Source organism: Gadus macrocephalus, chromosome 13 (genome assembly GCF_031168955.1).
Source record: "Gadus macrocephalus chromosome 13, ASM3116895v1".
NCBI lineage: Eukaryota > Metazoa > Chordata > Actinopteri > Gadiformes > Gadidae > Gadus > Gadus macrocephalus.
The window spans coordinates 3,786,923-3,806,922 of record NC_082394.1 but is presented as its reverse complement, the minus strand read 5'-3'; the positions used below and the strand labels follow the sequence as shown (position 1 = coordinate 3,806,922).

The 20,000-nt window shown below is 48.0% G+C and overlaps 2 protein-coding genes across 5 annotated transcripts in view; one reads left to right on the top strand and one right to left on the bottom strand.

The window, feature by feature from the left end:
* Window positions 1–473: 473 nt before the first annotated feature.
* On the bottom strand, window positions 474–13,172 carry nol8 (nucleolar protein 8). 2 transcript variants are annotated; one of them, XM_060068763.1, is made up of 19 exons: window positions 13,012–13,172; window positions 12,533–12,657; window positions 12,353–12,415; window positions 12,177–12,255; window positions 11,467–11,626; window positions 10,385–10,656; window positions 9,827–9,984; window positions 8,295–9,568; window positions 7,659–8,198; window positions 7,391–7,504; window positions 7,115–7,228; window positions 6,165–6,279; window positions 5,478–5,619; window positions 5,080–5,163; window positions 3,712–3,986; window positions 3,328–3,478; window positions 2,406–2,470; window positions 1,419–1,495; window positions 474–1,252 (listed from the first exon to the last, which is right to left on the bottom strand). In XM_060068763.1, the coding sequence occupies exons 2-19, from the start codon at window positions 12,654–12,656 to the stop codon at window positions 1,199–1,201; spliced, it is 3,861 nt and encodes a 1,286-aa protein (XP_059924746.1). In that variant the 5' UTR covers window position 12,657; window positions 13,012–13,172; the 3' UTR covers window positions 474–1,198. The 2 variants fall into 2 exon arrangements, with proteins under 2 accessions (XP_059924746.1, XP_059924745.1); XM_060068762.1 differs by having other exon boundaries at window positions 7,659–9,568.
* A 292-nt stretch (window positions 13,173–13,464) lies between these two features.
* The window catches only part of cenpp (centromere protein P), a 39,914-nt gene continuing 33,378 nt past the window's right edge, over window positions 13,465–20,000 (top strand). The window contains exons 1-5 of one of the 3 annotated variants that reach the window (XM_060068832.1): window positions 13,465–13,579; window positions 13,752–13,910; window positions 14,622–14,767; window positions 15,137–15,225; window positions 16,509–16,579. In XM_060068832.1, the coding sequence (XP_059924815.1) occupies window positions 13,765–13,910; window positions 14,622–14,767; window positions 15,137–15,225; window positions 16,509–16,579 (452 nt within the window). In that variant the 5' untranslated portion in view covers window positions 13,465–13,579; window positions 13,752–13,764. Of the gene's footprint in view, window positions 13,648–13,751; window positions 13,911–14,621; window positions 14,768–15,136; window positions 15,226–16,508; window positions 16,580–20,000 lie in introns of all 3 variants that reach the window. The other 2 variants (XM_060068830.1, XM_060068831.1) reach the window with 2 other exon arrangements.

Here is a 20,000-nt window from a genome sequence, read left to right as displayed (position 1 = left end):
TACTATATGGAGTATTTTTATAATCGATTTATAACCGATAGATAAACCAATTTTTTGAAGAAAAAGTGGGATGAATTTATATGCTAAAATGAATATTTGATAGTTTCCTGAAACAACAATGACATAATCTCTAGAATATTGTGTACATATTGTTTCGGTCAGTTATCCGTCGTTCCGTTTTCATAATGTGGATTATAATCCTGTTTATAGTTTGCCGAGCAATACATTATTTATAAAACGATGCTTTTGTTCTGTCGGGATAAAATAAAATGTAATTGCGATTTATCAAATTTGTATTTTTAAGGTTTAATCAGGGAAGGACCATCTCAATGGCTCAACACCGCCACCCTGAGGCGAGAGGAAGAAACGCATCTTCAGTTTCGAGAATTTATCCGCGTTACCTATGGTTTAATCCATTCCCATGGTTTTCTCCTGACATCCAAGAAAGATGAGAAACAAAACAAATAAAACAGTTTCTTTTTAATGACTTTATTTAACAAAAAGCTGTATTTGTCCCTAACCTAATCCATGTTTCCTGTTTCAACTGCTTAAATAAGAAGCAAGCTGTTCCACTAGCAGCACACCGGGCTATCAGCTGTTCTTATCGATGCCCTCTGTTAATATTTCATACTTCATAATTGGCCATCCTGCTGCATGTATATACACATCAACCATCATATATATACACAAGATGGCCGCTGATGCCCTGCTATACTCTGACTGTACAGTTCTGGTAATGAAAGACTGAAACTGATGTAAACAAAGTGTTTCTGACTGTACCCATTGTTCTGACCGATTGAAACCAAAGTGTTTCTGACTGTACTCATAGTTCTGTGAATGAAAGACAGTACCCGAGGCATTGCCTTTGAAATGACATTAAGAAAATAATGCCGGAGAGAAGACAAGATGTCGGCTCTTAACTGACTCTTATATAATACTATAAAATAAAACCACACTGAAATTAATGTCTAGTCAGTACAGGAAGTGGCCTCACACTACCTGCTGATGTACTTCCTGTTATGCAGGAAGTACTGCTCTAGGATTCCAGGGGTTAACGGTTGAGAGAAAGACCGGCCAATCGTGTTCCGGGGATGAACGGAAGTCTCAAAGGAAGCAGGCACAAAGAAACAGGAAGCTGATGGAGAGATGACCGCTGTTCCTTTCAGCCCGACAGCCACCACATGGTTACCCACAATCCTCAGCGCTTCTTGGTGCATTTCCTGCGGGCTTTCTTGTGGGTATTGCGACAGTCCTGTAATGAAGACCAGGAAACACTACTCAACGTGTGTGTGTGTGTGTGTGTGTGTGTGTGTGTGTGTGTGTGTGTGTGTGTGTGTGTGTGTGTGTGTGTGTGTGTGTGTGTGTGTGTGTGTGTGTGTGTGTGTGTGTGTGTGTGTGTGTGTGTGTGTGTGTGTTACCTGTATGAGTGCGTTTCTTTTCTCCTCCCAGTCGTTTTCCTTCAGGAGAGTTGAGCGGCAGAATGACAGAGGACCGTCTGAGGGAGAGAGACAGTGTGTGAGTGAACGACCCGATACCCTTTAAGAGAGACAAGTGTGTGAACGAACGACCCGATACCCTTTAAGAGAGACAGTGTGTGAGTGAACGACCCGATACCCTTTAAGAGAGACAAGTGTGTGAACGAACGACCCGATACCCTTTAAGAGAGACAAGTGTGTGAATGAACGACCCGATACCCTTTAAGAGAGACAGTGTGTGAACGAACGACCCGATACCCTTTAAGAGAGACAAGTGTGTGAGTGAACGACCCGATACCCTTTAAGAGAGACAAGTGTGTGAGTGAATGACCCGATACCCTTTAAGAGAGACAGTGTGTGAACGAACGACCCGATACCCTTTAAGAGAGACAAGTGTGTGAACGAACGACCCGATACCCTTTAAGAGAGACAAGTGTGTGAACGAACGACCCGATACCCTTTAAGAGAGACAGTGTGTGAACGAACGACCCGATACCCTTTAAGAGAGACAAGTGTGTGAGTGAACGACCCGATACCCTTTAAGAGAGACAAGTGTGTGAGTGAATGACCCGATACCCTTTAAGAGAGACAGTGTGTGAACGAACGACCCGATACCCTTTAAGAGAGACAAGTGTGTGAACGAACGACCCGATACCCTTTAAGAGAGACAAGTGTGTGAACGAACGACCCGATACCCTTTAAGAGAGACAAGTGTGTGAGTGAATGAACCTATACCCTTTAAGAGTGTGAGAATGACGAGGTGTGTGTGTGTGTGTGTGTGTGTGTGTGTGTGTGTGTGTGTGTGTGTGTGTGTGTGTGTGTGTGTGTGTGTGTGTGTGTGTGTGTGTGTGTGTGTGTGTGTGTGTGTGTGTGTGTGTGTGTGTGTGTGTGTGTGTGTGTGTGTGTGTGTGTGTGTTACAGTGTGGGTACCTGTCAGTCTGCTGTCCTCAGGGTAGTAGAAGAATAATTCCCTGTTGCAAGACATCACGCTCTCCCTAAACACACACACACACAAACACAAACAAACACTTAGGTTCTGCCAGCTCGGTGGGCATCAACAACATATAGGAGCCATAGGTTCAGCCCGGCCCGGCTGGGCCCGGCCGGGCGTTGGAGGCGGAAGGCCGCTGGGCTAGCTCCCACTCCCGGCGCCCTGCGTTGAGCGAGGATATGAAACATGTAACACTCCCTTGGCCATTGAGGGTCGATCTGTTTCTGAGGTGAAACTGATCCTAGACTTTAAAGAGGACCTATTATACTACTTTTCTGGTCTTAATTTCTTATTGATGACTCCTATAGCGCAACCTGACACGAATCACAGCACAAAAAACGATGTCGATTTTCGGGAAACTCTTCCTCTCATCTGGGCGCTTTCAGCCTTCTCTGTCAACGCTCGTTTTTTTTTTCTATCAACGCTCGGTCCTTCTCCGCCCCCTCGCCCCCCCCTCCTGCCAACCCAACTCCGTTGTGATTGGTTACCTTCCTTGAGGCGCGCGCGCGGGCAGATTTGACCAGGCATATGGGGGCGCGGCAGGAGTGCCTCTAGGTAGATGATTTCCCGGAAATGTGAACAAGTGAATCGCAAACGTGTTCCCGAGTGTTTAGCGCTCTGCACAGCCACCCCAGACTGTCAGCAGGGAATACGTCGAAATGCATGTACGTCATTATTTGACACTTTAGTATTGTGAAACATCTATCAACATCTATAACTATCAATCATTATAACAAAGTTTATAGGTCATAAAAGTCAAAAAAGCATAATAGATCCCCTTTAATGACGCATACTGAATATTGTTTACAGCGTGTTTGATTTGATGAGGGAGTGGGTGTGATGAAGGCCGTGGTGACTTACTCTGCGGGATCACAGCTGTTCTGTTGGACCTTTTCTTCATCATCAACCCCAGCAGCAGCAGCCTCGTCCTCATCCTCATCGCTGCTGTCATGGAAACCAGATTCGAGTTGCCACGACACCCGCGGCTCTTTGATGGCCTCCACCCGATACTCTACACACACACACACCAGAGAAACAGAAACACACACACACACACACACACACACACACACACACACACACACACACACACACACACACACTGAGTGTTTGAAGAGAGCATGTAGAAGAATCTACTTCAGAGACATGCAGACAGACAGACAGACAGACAGACAGACAGACAGACAGACAGACAGACAGACAGACAGACAGACAGACAGACAGACAGACAGGCAGGTAGCTCACCTGTCTCCTTGATCGCTGGCGTCTCCTCTTGGAAGAAGGAGAACTTGAAGACGGACAGCTCCTCCTTCGCCTCCCCCTGCGTCTCCCCCTGCTCCTCCTCCTCCGGGGCCTCCTCCTGGCGGTCCCAGCAGGGGGCCTCCTGCGGGGCGGCGACGCCCCCCGGCGCCCCCCCTCCGAACACACCCTTCAGCTCCGCACTCACGTCGTAGTACATCTCCTTGGAAACCTCCGGGAGCTCCGCCGCCTTCTGCTTCTTCTTCTTCCTGCTCGCCTTGCTGAGGGGGGAGGGGCTTAACATTACCACCAGGGGGGCGGGGCTTATAATTTCCACCACAGCGTACAGGGACCCAGTCGGAGCCCGACCGATGAAGGGGGAGGGGCTTGGCGTACAGGGACCCAGTGGGAGACCGACCGATGAAGGGGGGAGGGGCTTAGCGTACAGGGACCCAGTGGGAGACCGACCGATGAAGGGGGAGGGGCTTAGCGTACAGGGACCCAGTGGGAGCCCAGCCGATGAAGGGGGGAGGAGCTTAGCGTACAGGGACCCAGTGGGAGTCCGACCGATGAAGGGGGAGGAGCTTAGCGTACAGGGACCCAGTGGGAGCCCGGCCGATGAAGGGGGGAGGGGCTTAGCGTACAGGGACCCAGTGGGAGTCCGACCGATGAAGGGGGAGGGGCTTAGCGTACAGGGACCCAGTGGGAGCCCGGCCGATGAAGGGGGGAGGGGCTTAGCGTACAGGGACCCAGTGGGAGTCCGACCGATGAAGGGGGAGGGGCTTAGCGTACAGGGACCCAGTGGGAGCCCGACCGATGAAGGGGAAGGGGCTTAGCGTACAGGGACCCAGTGGGAGGACCGACCGATGAACGGCTTTTAAGGCCGCTACCGATACAAATATTTGGTGATTTAAAAATCCGATATTCCGATATATATTTAAAAAAGAAATTCCAGAAAAGCGTAACAAAACATAAACAGAACATTGGTTATTTGTAGTTACTTATGAGTCCTCACTAAAATAATAAGGTAATGCAGTTTAATAATAAACTTGATTTTATTGTCACAACAGAAAATCTAAATCAAAATTCATCAAAGTTCTGATAAATAAAATGTATAAAAATACAAACTTAAGATATGAAACTCAAAGTCCTTTGAACAAAAAAACACAATAACCCCCCTCCAATCTTGAAAAAATAAATAAAAATCTGCCTATTTCTTTTTAATCGGCCGATACCGATAGTTTGGACAATTTCTAATATCAGCTGATAATATGGGCCCGCCGATATATCGGTCGGGATCTAGATTCCATATATTGCCATGTATGTTTCTACGGAGCAGACGGCCTGCTGGTGTGTGCGTTTGCGTGGTCGTACCCCTCTTTGGCGGCGTCCTCCATCTTGTCCTCAAACACCTCGTGCTCCTGACGGCTGGGGTCGTAGTGCAGCGCCTGCACATCTCTGACATCACAACGACATCACTTCCTTTAGCCAATGACATCCCTGTGTGTGTGTACCTGAAGTGGTGTGTGTGTGTACCTGAAGTGGTGTGTGTGTGTGTGTGTGTGTGTGTGTGTGTGTGTGTGTGTGTGTGTGTGTGTGTGTGTGTGTACCTGAAGAGTTGTGTGTGTGTACCGGAAGAGTTGTGTGTGTGTGCCTGAAGAGGTGTGTGTGTGTGTGTGTCTGAGGAGGTGTGTGTTTGTGTGTGCGTGTGTGTCTGTAGAGGTGTGTGTGTCTGAAGAGGTGCGTGTGTATGAAGAGGTGTGTGTGTGTACCTGAAGGTGTGCGTCTTGGCGACGGCCTTGGGCTTTGTGTTGAGCTGCGGGTTGTCATTCAGGACGCTCTGCAGGATGGACAGGTTCGTCTTCCTCTCCTCGTCCAGACACTCCTCCTCTTCCTCCACTCCACTCTTCACCACTGAGCACACACACACACACCCGAACAGCATTATAACCACGAATTCAAATCACTGGACAGAAGTGCTCCGACTGTGGGCACATTGTCACACCGGCGGATGTTCTTCTGAGAACAACGCAAACATCGGTAGTGCCTCAGCTTCCCTCTAGAGGGCGCAATCCACAGCTGACCCTATAAGGGCATGCACAGAGCATCCAGGGTCAAATGAGAACCTCCGGTAAAAGGACCTTTCCTTGTAAGATATGACCTAACGTTTTCCATTGACAAAAATAGATAACCAAAATGCAATTCATTAACCCATCGAGGAACCTCAACCCTCAACACTTGGGCCACTTGACGCTCTCGTAGACGATGACCCCATTATGGAAGTACCTACTGTAGCGGGCAGTGCAGGCCACCGTAGTCCATGAAAAGGGAGGAGTGAGGTTGGGGAATCCGATGGTGTCAACCCGCCCCCTCACCGCTAAATGCGACTAAATTTCCACTCACTGGACCTTTAAAGTGATAACAAAATGGCCGCCGCGGTAACAACACACAGAAATTACCCTCGCCTGTGGCCTCCCCCTTCTCCTCCTCCTCCCCCTCTTCATCGCTCTCTGCGAAGCGAGAATCCATCCGGAACCGATCGTCTATCCCGAAGCCCGACTGGATCGCCATCAGCTACACGCACACACAGAGAAACACACAAAAACTTTGATAAGGCACCTGATCGTCAACGAGGATGTGGTCTGGGTGTCAGTGGGTGTGGTGGTGGTGCATATGGGCGTGGTTGTTGTGTTTGTGGGCTTGGATAGTGTGCTTGTTGCTGGTGTTTGTGACGTGTCTTAGTGTTTAATAATAATAATAATACTACATTTCATTTAGAGGCGCCTTTCAAGACACCCAAGGTCACCTTACTACAGAGCATATAGTCATCATAAATTTTTTAAAAAACAAGACATTGTGGAAAAAAATAAAAAAATAAAAAAATTAACATAAGCAATAAGAAATAAATAAAACAAAAACAAGACAAAACAAAACAAAACAAAAAAAAACAATCAAAACAGAAAAGCCGTTGCTTTTGATCTGATGCTGTATATGTACACCGATTTCTGATGGCAATGATTTGATTTATTTTCCAAAGGAAAATAAAGGAAAGACAATTCAACAGTTCCGCCTCCGTCTCCCTGATGCTTGACCATCGTTACACTGGTTTGTGGGCGTGTCTTGGTGTTTGTGGGCGTCTCTGGGTGTTTGTGACGTATCCTAGTGTTTGTGGGCGTGTTTGAGTGTTTGTGGGTGTGTCTGAGTGTTTGTGGGTGTGTCTTGGTGTTTGTGGGCGTCTCTGGGTGTTTGTGGGTGTGTCTGCATATGTACAGCATGAGTGATGTTTGTGGGCGTGTCTGTTTGTGGGAGTTTGTAGGCGTGTCTTGGAGTATGTAGGCGTGTCTTGGAGTTTGTGGTCATGTGTGCTTGTTTGAGGGCGTGTCTGCCTGGTGTTGATGACGGGACTAACCTTGCGTCCGGCTCGGCCTTCAAACTGAGGTTTGATCAGAAATCTGTCATCATCCCCCTCTCCTTCATCCTCCTCATCCTCGAACAGCTTGGAGCCTGACGCCTTCTTCAGGTCCTACACACACACACACAAACAACAAATATTGTTTCCCACCAAGCTTGACCATAGCATGTATTATGGCCGTAGCCAATAGACTGGCCGTAACCAATAGCCTGTCCGTAGCCTATAGCCTTGGCCTGTAGCCTAATAGTAGCCTTTTTATAGCCTGTAGCTCACCTTCTCTTTCAGAGGAGCCTTGCAGTTGGCCGGTGCTGCTGCCTCATCAGGCTCCTCCTCCTCTTCATCGGAGCCGAAGACGATGTGTTGGCCTGGGGCGGCAGCAGACGTGTCCTGGAACATTCCATATCAAATACATCTCAGAGGTCTGGGACCCGTAACGTACCCGCCTATCCATACAGTCACACTCATAGTACTATGCATTAATGTGCTAGTCCTGGTGATTATGTTTCATTCTTCTGATAATGCTTACGACGCCGGGACCTACCAGGCTGGCTAGGGCTCCCTGGATCAGGCTTCTCTGGTTCTGGGTGGCCTGGTGCCTCTGGACCACAGCCTGCAGCCTCTTCTTGTTGTCCAGGAGCTGCCGCTTGGGGTCCAGGACTCTGTCTGGCCCTGCTGCTGCTGCCACCTGCTGCTCCACTTCCTCATCTTCCTCCTCCTCTTCCTCGCTGCTGCTGCTGGATGAATTCTCCTGACTGAGGTGTGATGCCGTCGCCGTCGCCGTCACCCCAACCTCCTCCTCCTCCTCACTGGAGGAAGAGTCGTCTTCGTCGGCTTTGGTCACAGACATGTTACCACCTTTGATCTTCTGAGTGGAGGCCGGAGGGACCTCCTCTTCCTCCTCACTAGAGGAGTCGTCGTCATCGTCATCCTCCATCACAGAAACATTACCACCTTTGATCTTCTGAGTTGAAGCAGGAGGTGCCACCTCCTCCTCCTCACTGGAGGAGTCGTCCTCCTCCTCCTCCTCATTGGTCACAGAAATGTTACTAGTCTTGTTTTTCTGTATTGATGCAGGGGGAACCTCCTCCTCCTCACTAGAGGAGTCGTCCTCCTCCTCCTCCTCATTGGTCACAGTAATGTTACTACTCTTGTTTTTCTGAATTGATGCAGGGGGAACCTCCTCCTCCTCACTAGAGGAGTCGTCGTCTGCCTCCTCATTGGTCACAGAAACTTTACCACCTTTCATCTTCCGAGTGGAGGCAGGAGGAACCGCCTCCTTCTCCACCTCCTCCTCCTCTTCACTTGAGGAGGAGTCTTCCTCCTCATTGGTCACAGAAACCTTACCACCTTTGACCTTCTGAGTGGAGGCAGGAGGAGGAACCACCTTCTCCTGTGGTTCTGGTTCTGTCCCGGCCCTCTGAGAGACCCTGCAGGGTTCTGCTGGCTCCTGGCTCCTCCTGCTGGTTCCTCCTCCCTCCTCCTCCTTCTCCTCCTCCTTCTCCCCCAGCAGGCCGCTGGTTCCCTGGAAGGCGGGGAGCATGGCCGCCATGCTGCCCCTCTTCTTCTTCTTCTTCTTCTTGTTGTTCCTGTCATCGTCACCGCTGTCATCCTCCAGGAGGCTGGCTAGGATCTCCTCAGGAGTGGTTCCCTTCTTAGGACGAGGAGACGGCGCTCCTGCTGCCGGGCCTCCTGCTGCCGCTGCTGCTGCTCCTCCTCCTGGGGGCTGGGGCATGCTGGGAGTTGTAGTTTCAGCCTCCTTGGCGATGCGCTGCAGGTCAGCCAGGGAGATCTCCAGTCTGGTGCAGTTTGAGAATATGGCTTCGTAGTCCGAATCGTCATCGCCGTCCGACTCTATGTCTCCCTCTTCCTCATGATCTGACTCTTCGTCACTGCCCTCGTCATCATTTGACTCTACATTACCTTCTTCTTCATCATCTTTCTCCGCCTCTACATCACCATCTTTATCATTCTCTGCCTCTTGGTCATTCTCTGCCACTACATCAGCCTCTTCATCATGATCTGACTCTACATCACCTTCTTCTTCATCATCATGATCTGACTCTACCTCAGCCTGTTCATCATTCTCTGACTCTTTGTTACTGTCTTCCTCTACCTCATCCTCTTCATCATTCTCTGCCTCTACCTCTCCATTTCTATCTTCCACAGGTGAAGGTTTCAATCGGGAGATTGTCGTCTGTGATTGTTGGCTCATGTCTGCTTTAGGGTCTGATGGCTTGAGGGCGTCCGTGTTATCCTTGTCCTCTTCATCCTCTTCATCGGAGGAGGGCGACTGGAACAGAGGAAGAGATCTCCTCTTCTGGTCTCTCCCGGAGGCCGACGGGAGGCTGCGTTTCCTGGCGTTCTCTTGGAGGGAGGAGGGCGGAGGCTTGTTGGAGGCCAGCAGCTCGTCTGTGTCTGCCGAGTCGTACTCCTCCTCCTCTCCCTTCCCACCTGTACAAACACCTCCGTTAGACATCCTGGGGTTAAGCAACAGTAATAACAGGTGGGTCTTAACATATCAATTTCAATAATATTATCTTTTTTGGAGTTTGATCGTAGCTCGTTTGGAAGGAGGTGGGATTATAGGTCACAGGAGGTTATAGGTCACAGGAGGTCAACACCTCTGTTCACCACAAACACGAGGCCAGCTCTAAATCCAGTTTAATTAAAAAAAAATTAAAAAAAAAGGAAGCGTAGCGAACGTGGTACCTTGATTGAACTTTCTGGACCGCGCCAGGAAGTCCGCTCGAACCACTTCCAGGATATCCTCCTCTACTCTGGGCCCAGGTGCACCCTGGGAGATGCTGTGGATCTCCTCCTCAGCCGTGTGGCCACCAGCCAGACCATTAGTCTGTTCAGCATCAGCACTGTCAACACAACAGTGAGTCACTAAGAGGAGAGGACACAATGAGAGGAGACTAGGAGAGGAGACTAGGAGAGTACACAAGGGGGAGACTAGGAGAGGTCGAAGGGGGGAGAGACTAGGAGAGGGAGACTAGGAGAGGACACAAGGAGAGGAGACTAGGTTAGGACACAAGGGGGGGGGAGAAGGAGAGGGAGACTAGGAGAGGACGCAAGGGGGGGGGGGGGGGGGGGGGGGGGAGAGAGACAAGGAGGGGATGCTAGGAGAAGAGATTAGGAGGAGACTAGGCGAGGAGACAAGGAGAGGACACTAGGGTGGGAGAGCAGGACAGGACACATGAAGAGGAGCGAGGGCATCCGGGTTAGCACCCTCGGACACTACCAGTGGTAAGCGGGTTCCAGTACCTGGCTGGGTCCGGCTCCGTCCTGGTTCTCTTGGGCCTCCAGGGCTGGGTCGGGGGGAACTCGCCCCTCCTCTTCTTGCTGATGTCATCGTCCCCCCCCGGGACCTCCCAGGTGAGCTGGGCCACGGAGGTGGTGTCGGGCTCGGCCTCCAGCCTCTTGATGTTGTGGCTGTGTTTGGACGGGTCGTACTTCATGCTCCTGCTCTTGCTGCCTTTCCCGCACCGGAGGTTCAGGACGGGGAGCACTCGGCCGAACTTACTCACCACCCACTCCTGAGGACAGAGCGACCACAGGAACACAGGATGTCACAACAGACCTGCTTGAATATCAGTACAGTTGTCCCGTAACCGAAAGGTTGCTAGTTCGATCCCCCGCTCCTACAAACTGAGTGTTGATGTGTTCCTGAGCAAGACACTTAACCCCAACTGCTCCTGACGAGCTGGCTGTCGCCTTGCATGGTTGACTCTGCCATCGGTGTGTCAATGTGTGTATTAACCGATGCAAGTCGCTTCGGATAAAAGCGTCTGCTAAATGCCCTAATTGTAATTGTAATTTGGGCTCTCCACGACAATATGGAAACTAAATTCCGAATGCATTCTGGGATTTTGGGATGACCATTATTTAACTGAATATATTTCCGGTGTTCACAGGAAACTCTTTGTTGTTGTCATCACCACACATGGGAACAGCAAGGCTACACCTTCTACTGCCTAACATTAGAGAGACAGAATATCAATAAACCAATGGAAACAGAGAAAAATGTCCACAAACGACTGGAAACAGTGCTTATGTCCATAGACACATACCAAATGTCTACAGGCAAATAGGATGAGACCATGTGTCCAGGGACCAATAGAAACAGACCTTGAGTCCAGGGACCAATAGGAACAGACCTTAGGCCCAGGGACCAATAGAAAGGGACCCAATAGGAACAGACCTTGGGCCCAGGGACCAATAGGAACAGACCTTGGGTCCAGGGACCAATAGGAACAGACCTAGGGCCCAAGGACCAATAGGAACAGACCTTGGGCCCAGGGACCAATAGGAACAGACCTTGGGCCCAGGGACCAATAGGAACAGACCTTGTGTCCAGGGACCTCGGTCCCTGGTACAGCAGCCTTCATGTGGAAGTTCTCCACTCCGGCGGTCCTCAGGGAGTCCAGGACCTTCTCCTTGTTGTCCTTTGGGGGTTTGGCGGGGCTGTCCTGGGCCAGGGTCCGGGCCTGACGCTCCTGGTCCAGTCTGGAGTAAAGGGAGAGAGGGTTGGGGAGTCAGGGTTTGAGGGTGATGCTGGATTTAAAGAAGCCGTTTGGCGGTAACGTGGCTGTGGACCCGCGGCTCAGGCACACTGCTTGCGGAGCTTCAAAGTGTAGGATGTGAGCGACACATGACTAGTCGCTGTAGGATTCTCTAACCCTATCACAGCATTCTTTGAAAGGGGTAGATGGCAAGAGATTTAGGGTTTGAGAGCTAGGGTTAGAGAGTTGGTGTTATAGCCTTAAGAGAGATAGTTGAGAAGTTATGGTTACGGCAAGATAGTTATGGTTAGAGAGTTTATGTTAAAGAGTAAGGGTAAGAGGGATAGACGGTTAGGTTTAAGATAAGATTGTTAGGGTTGGAGAGTTAGGGTTAGAGGGTTGCGGATCATGGAGTTGGGGGAGGTTGGAAGTTAGGGGTAATGGGGTTAGGGAGTTAGGGTAATTGGTTTAGGGGGAGGAAGAGTTAGGATTAGAGGGTTTGAGTGTTGGGGTTACAGAGTTCGGGTTAGGGTCTTATGGTAATGGAGGTTCACCTCTGCAGAGGACTCTCCTTGGCAGGCTCGATCTGCAGTGTTCCTCCTTTCCATTTAGCCTTGTTCAGAACAGTCATACCTGTGACAAAGACACCACAAGAATTGTCTCACTGCCGCCACGACAACTAGCATACTAAAACAACACAATACAATCTGCTGTGGCTAGGGATACTTACATTTCTTGAAATCACTGTCTGAAATGGTGATGTTGATGTAGCCAAATGTCTTGTAAGGCACTCCTACGAAGACAGAAAACAAACCGCAACATGTTGTGACTAGGACATTCATATCAGTGGGCATGATATTGCACTTGACACACACTGTCGTTTCTCGAATATTGCGTGTCAGATCCTCACCCTCATCATCGTTCCTGGTTCGGAGTTCCACGTCCTCCACGGAGCCGAACTTCCCGAAACGGTCCCGCAGGTCTTTCTGTGTGATAGTGTGGCTGAGTCCTCCTATGTAAAGACGCTTAGACATGCTTTAACACACACACACACACACACACACACACACACACACACACACACACACACACACACACACACACACACACACACACACACACACACACACACACACACGTACTACTGTCACAGTCTATTACAGTCATATATTATTCGGAACCATTTAATATTCTCTATAACGGAGCTGTACGTGACAGGTTGGCTAAGAAGGAGGCAAATAAAGTGAGTAGAGTCTGTGTTTAACGTGTAGCATTACTATACATGACATGAGACATTTGCATCCGGATACATATAAAGGAAAGAATTTACATGTAGTCGAGAAATGTGGGTTTAATACATAAGATCAGTGTGAAGAGCTATTTACTCACATGTACACGCGGGCGCTACTGATATCTCCACACTGAATGTCTAAAACCGGTAGAGAATGGTTCCGTGTGATAAGGTTCCGCTTTCAGTGTAAGCGGTAGACGCAGTCATGACTTGCTCTTAACTGAGCAAATAATATCCATTTCATGTCACCGCATGACCATATAAAAAAGTTGAATAGAGCGAATAATACAAAATAATGAATGTGTATATTTGTTATACTTTTAATACTTAAGATAACTGACCGAAGCGATATTATTGTTGCCAATAAACACTGGTGCACGGGTCAAATGAGCTTTACCATCCTTTCTAGGGGCGGGGGGTTCTAACATTTATAAAGTTGAAAATGTGTCTATTTCAACATAACATAACAGAGTATGAATACCTGCTAAATTAAAAATATATATTTAAGTGTTCAACAAATACTTTTTCAGAGACTAAGTTCTAATTTCATATTTATTTTACAATAAGTGAACACCTCCCGTAAAACGAAAAGTGGTAGATTCCAGACACCGCGAAAAGTTGATTTTGTTTTCGACCGTGCACATGAACTGAACCAACTGGCCAAACGTAAATCAACGTAATTTAACCACCGTTTAATCTCTATTAAAACCTAAAACAATCGGATATATAACAAGGTTCAGTGCTATGCATACTAAGTTTGTGTTATCTCCAGTTTAACAGTATCATTATCGAGAGGAGGATAGGTGTTTTGTGAGAGTTGAACCGGTGTTGTGTTCAGCGGGTCGTGAGGCATGCTGAGGCGGGACATGGAGACGGCCAGGCGGCTGGAGTTCCAGAGCAAGGCCCTGCAGGCGGAGATCGACACCCTGCGCAGCCCACACACAGAGACCGAGGGCTCCGTGGCCGTAAAGTTCAAAGGCCGGATGAAAGACGCGCTGTAAGGCTTATATCAGGGTTATATGATCTCCATAGACGGGTTAAATTTAACATATATTATAGTCGGCCACTACTGAACCCCTCTCAATAGTTACGTGGCCATTTTTGTCATTGGGGAAATATTGTGGATAAATACTGACAGAAAATGTACTTTATCATTGACACTGGAGGAGATTATCTCATTCTTTTAATGGTAAAACATGGCCACCGGTTTACTGATGCTGCAAGTTGTCTCTGAGTGGTAACCATGGTGACTGATGCCATAGGTAGACTCTGAGTGGTAACCACGGTGACTGATGCTACAGGTGGTCTCTGAGTGGTAATCATGGTGACTGATGCTACAGGTGTTAACTATGGTGACTGAGGCCCCAGGTAGTCGCTGAGTGGTAACGGTGGTGACTGAAGCTTCAGGTAGTCTCTGAGTGGTAACCTTGATGATGCTGCAGGTTTTCTCAGAGTGGTAACCATGGTGATGCTACAGGTGGTCTCTGAATGGTAACTATGGTGACTGATGCCATAGGAAGTCTCTTGAGTGGTAACCGTGGTGACTGAGGCTACAGGTGTTCTCTGAGTGGTAACCATGGTGGCGCTGCAGGTTTTCTCTGAGTGGTAACCGGGGTGAATGATGCTGCAGGTTTTCTCTGAGTGGTAACCGGGGTGAATGATGCTGCAGGTTTTCTCTGAGTGGTAACCGTGGTGAATGATGCTGCAGGTTGTCCCTGAGTGGGAAGCAGACCGCAGAGGAGACGATGAGGAAGATGAGGGCGGAGGTGGAAGAGATGGAGGAAGATTTGGAGCGACAGACTGAGATGAATGGCATCAGTCTGACCAGCTGCACCGTGAAGACGTTACACAAGGGTAGGAAGAGATGCACCTTTAACTGACAACGTCCTCTGTCTGGTACAGACCTATTGGCTCAGATGATGGTTACATGCTATCTTAATGTACATTATCATTTTATTGGAATCTAATGGGATCAAACCTCTCAAAATACTTTTAACTATGTTATTAATAGTTATCAGGTGTTTATTAAAGTGACACTGTGTTGAATTTTTAATATGCATACACCAGTTTTTTTTTAAATTTAAAACGTGTTACAATTTAAGTATCCTCCGACTCTGTTGTTTCGATTCGCCTCTGGGGCAGATTTTTCTTAGCAATCTTGAGTCTTCCAAAAGGTTTATTTCCTGAGGTTGGGATGTATTATGTGAATACACTTTGTGGCAGACGACACACAAGTGGTGCAGCAGTACTCTCTGGCTGGCAGCTGTCTGGACCTGGGCTTTCAGGTGGAGTTCCAGCTTTCGGAGGCTCAGGTAACTATTGTGGTTTGGATCTTCCTCAAGATGAAGCGTCATTCATTTGAACGATAGTGTATAGCCATTGATTGTTTTGGATCAGTGGAAGGAACAAAAGAGTTATCATCCTCCATACCACCTGTGGTTGTTTCAGAAATGTCAATTTCAAATTGTGTGCAGCCAGTTAGTCGTGGAATAGCTCTGTGTGCAATACTAACTGCATACCCTAGAGGGCAGCAGAGGAACAAATGAAACGTGGAGAGTAGACCCTACATACTGCCAGAGTCCTGATTACAGTAGAGTCAGCAAACTGTTCAGAGTCAGGAGAATAGACAGAGAGTGAGGAGCAGAACCAGAGAGTAATGAGCAGAACCAGAGAGTGATGAGCAAAACCAGAGAGTAATGAGTAGAACCAGAGAGCAATGAGCAGAACCAGAGATTAATGAGCAGAACCAGAGAGTAATGAGCAGAACCAGAGAGCGAGGAGAAGAACCAGAGAGTAATGAGCAGAACCAGAGAGTAATGAGCAGAACCAGAGACTGAGGAGCAGAACCAGAGAGTAATGAGCAGAACCAGAGAGCAAGGAGAAGAACCAGAGAGTAATGAGCAGAACCAGAGAGTAATGAGCAGAACCAGAGATTAATGAGCAGAACCAGAGAGTAATTAGCAGAACCAGAGAGCGAGGAGAAGAACCAGAGAGTAATGAGCAGAACCAGAGAGTAATGAGCAGAACCAGAGACTGAGGAACAGAACTGGAGAGTAATGAGCAGAACCAGAGAGCGAGGAGAAGAACCAGAGAGTAATGAGCAGAACCAGAGAGTAATGAGCAGAACCAGAGAGCGAGGATTAGAACAAGAGGGTGAGGAGCAGAACCAGAGAGTAATGAGCAGAACCAGAGAGTAATGAGCAGAACCAGAGAGTAATGAGCAGAACCAGAGAGTAATGAGCAGAACCAGAGAGTAATGAGCAGAACCAGAGCATTAGGGCTGGGGGATTGGGATTCAGGCGGTGCACTCTGCTATCCAGGGTCTGTAGGGATTGGCAGGGAGCAGACAAGAAGCCTTGGGTTAAATAAGAGAGTACCTTCTTGAAGTTTCAGTACAAGCACATTGTTTCTTCTTTAGAAGTATCGGATTCATAGTACCAGCACACACGCATGCATCTTGTTGTGATCCTTTAATTTCCTGTATTCTTTCTCTGGGACACTTTAGTCTTTATTTATTACTTTTGAACAACGAGTTTAAAGGAGAACGCAGGACTGATGGCTCTGCATGCGGTTCTCTCTTGTGGATTTGGTTCAGGGCAAGACCATCACCAAACTGGACATCGTTTTGGACACCGATGACATGCAAATCAGCAGCTTCACATCCAGGTAACCCCCCAGTAATAAACAGGTTACACACCAGTACTGAGCAGGTAACACACCAGTACTGAGCAGGTAACACCAGTACTGAGCAGGTAACACACCAGTACTGAGCAGGTAACACACCAGTACTGAGCAGGTAACACCAGTACTGAGCAGGTAACACACCAGTACTGAGCAGGTAACACATCAGTACTGAGCAGGTAACACATCAGTACTGAGCAGGTAACACACCAGTACTGAGCAGGTAACACACCAGTACTGAGCAGGTAACACACCAGTACTGAGCAGGTAACACACCAGTACTGAGCAGGTAACACACCAGTACTGAGCAGGTAACACACCAGTACTGAGCAGGTAACACACCAGTACTGAGCAGGTAACACACCAGTACTGAGCAGGTAACACACCAGTACTGAGCAGGTAACACACCAGTACTGAGCAGGTAACACACCAGTACTGAGCAGGTAACACACCAGTACTGAGCAGGTAACACACCAGTACTGAGCAGGTAACACACCAGTACTGAGCAGGTAACACACCAGTACTGAGCAGGTAACACACCAGTACTGAGCAGGTAAAACACCAGTACTGAGCAGGTAACACACCAGTACTGAGCAGGTAACACACCAGTACTGAGCAGGTAACACACCAGTACTGAGCAGGTAACACACCAGTACTGAGCAGGTAACACACCAGTACTGAGCAGGTAACACACCAGTACTGAGCAGGTAACACACCAGTACTGAGCAGGTAACACACCAGTACTGAGCAGGTAACACACCAGTACTGAGCAGGTAACACACCAGTACTGAGCAGGTAACACACCAGTACTGAGCAGGTAACACACCAGTACTGAGCATGTAACACAGTGTGTGTGGGTGTGGGCTCTCGTATTGTTGGGTGCTACAGACAGGGGCACTGAGGTAATTTCTTGACTCTGATCCAGCGGTCCACCTCACTGCTCCTCTTTGGCTGGGCTGTTGGCACAAGGAAACATAAAAAACCTCTCTGTATTGTCCAAACCCTACTTTCTCCTGAATTACATGTCTCTGTACCTTCTAACCCCTATCTGCTCTTTAATGACATGTCTCTGTTCTGTCTAACAACTACTTGCTCTTTAATGACCTGTCTCTGTATTGTCTTCTTACCCCTACCTGCTTTTGAATGACATGTCTCTGTACTGTCAAACCCCTACCTTCTGCTTAATGACCTGGCTCTGTACTGTCTAACCCCTACCTGCTCCTTAATAACTTACCTATAGCTGCCTTTTCACCCAAAGTACCCAGAACTTTTAGTCCCAGGAACTTTTCAAGGAACTAAAAGGTTCCTTCAGTCCGTTATCTGCATTTTAAGCGCTTTCGAAAGACCCGCAAAGATTAGCAAATTAAGGTATTTTACAACAGGCTCGTAAGCATATACGGGCCTGTTGTAAATGCTTTGCTGAGACACAAATATGCAGCATTTTCAAGCCAGTGAAAAATGCTTTCAACCCTCCACGTCATGTAGCCGAGTGAGGACGAGCTTATGCTGCATCCTTTCACCAAAATAACCTATGTACTTAGAGGATTCATTTGTCATGGAGTTCACTTTTCTTTTCTTTTTTTGGGTAAAATAGTCTAGAGAACGGCAGTTTGCGGGTGAAAGGGGTTATGATAAGTGGGTGAGCGTTCTTTAATGCATCCATGTTTTGAGACGTTAGCATTTGAGTTGATTTTGCTGCTATGTTATCAAAATCAACCTATGTTCCCGTACCGCAGTACAATTAAAGGGGTAGATCGGAATTTTGGACATAGGGCCTGATTCCCAAGTTAGCCTTGGTGTTGGTGTTCTTTATCCTTGGAGTCAGTTGTCAACACATTTCATTCAGTCCTTCTGGTTGCAGAGTCTGCTCGGGCTAGGCTAGTGCACGGCAACGGGCAATGCCCACTCCACAGTACACCCGAGAGAGATCAACTGTAATGCCAGATGGTCGATGTAAATGTCTGTGTTGATAGAATAATGTTAGAAATAAAACCAACCTTGCATGGCATTGCATTTTGAGGGACTTGCTGTGTCTCAGCAGCAGTGTTATATTCCTGGTAGTAGGCTACGGCAGCGGCGGACTGATACCTAGGTAAAAATTCCGCTGCTGCTGAGATAGTAGTCCCCTCCAAATGCGATGATTCATGCGATGCGAGGTTAGTTTTATTTCTAACGTTATTCTATCAACACAGACATTTACATCTATAGTCTGGCGTTATAATTGATGTGCCTCGGGTGTACTGTGGAGTGGGTAAGACATTTTATTAGCAGGCTAGTATTGCCCGTTGCCGTGCGCTAGCCTAGCACGAGCGAACTCTGCAACTAGAAGGACTGAATGATATGTGTTAAACTGTCTCCGATGATAAAGAACACCAAGGCTGACTTGGGAATCAGGCCCTATGTCCAAAATTCGGAACTACCACTTTAAACACTTGCTTGTAGCTCCGACTGTTATTGATATGAATGATCAATGCATATCAATTATAGGTCTATGAATGTAGTTTACCGCTATGGATGCATTAAGAGGACTGATTGTCATAACATGGAACTTAACTAGACCCTGGGCCCAGCGGTGGAAACTCACCAAGTTCCTCCATAGGTTCCTAGTCATAAGCCGCGTGGAAACGCTGCTTATGGTAAAGCTCCTGCTATTTTACCTGACTTCACCTTCCCCTCCTACCTCAGTAGTGCTGCTGTATCTCACCCGTCTCTCTCGCTCGCTGCTCCAGACGTCCATAGCTCGCTCTACCCCCAGTGTGTCCCAATGGTTACGCTCCAGTGCTGGAGTCCTGCCATGTTTCCATCTGCTCTCTATGGAAACTTAACCCTGGGGCCCACAATATGGAAACTATTACACACAGCCTCCCTCTCCGCCTGCGTTTCTGTCTCACCGTCTCTCTGTCAGGGCCAGCCTGTCTGCCTGTCTGTCTGTCACTACCTGTCTGTTTCTGTGTGTACCCCTTATAATATAGAAGACGTAAATACTCCTGCTATGGTATATGCTGTGCAGTGTTTCTTCAACTATTCCTTTGCACCAGCTGAGCTGTGTGAGGCCGCTTTGTTGATGGGAATGCTGCCCCCCACGTTTTCCTCATGTGTTTCATATTCTATTGTAGGCGAACGCTATTTTCCACAATATTTCATAATTGTAACATTTTCTTTTGCACGTCTGATTGCAGTGCCTCTAGTTATCGAGTGGAGGCGCTGTGCCACTGCATGGAACACAGTGCTAACACAGTATTGTACTGTATAACACTGTAATATGGTGGTGTGGTATAACACTTTATGATACTGTGTAACACTGTAGTATGGTGGTGTGGTATAACACTGTAATGCTGTTGTGTGCCAAAGCACTTCATAATACTGTTGTGTAGTAGTGTGTTATAATACTGTTGTGTGGGATTGT

Coding starts and splice junctions, on each gene's coding strand:
- nol8 (XM_060068762.1), bottom strand. CDS start 12,656: ATGTCTAAGCGTCTTTACATAGGAGGACTCAGCCACACTATCACACAG. Junction 11,627..12,176: donor AAGGAGAGTCCTCTGCAGAG/GTGAACCTCCAT, acceptor CCTTTACTCCAG/ACTGGACCAGGAGCGTCAGG. Junction 1,253..1,418: donor AAAGAAACGCACTCATACAG/GTAACACACACA, acceptor TCTTCATTACAG/GACTGTCGCAATACCCACAA.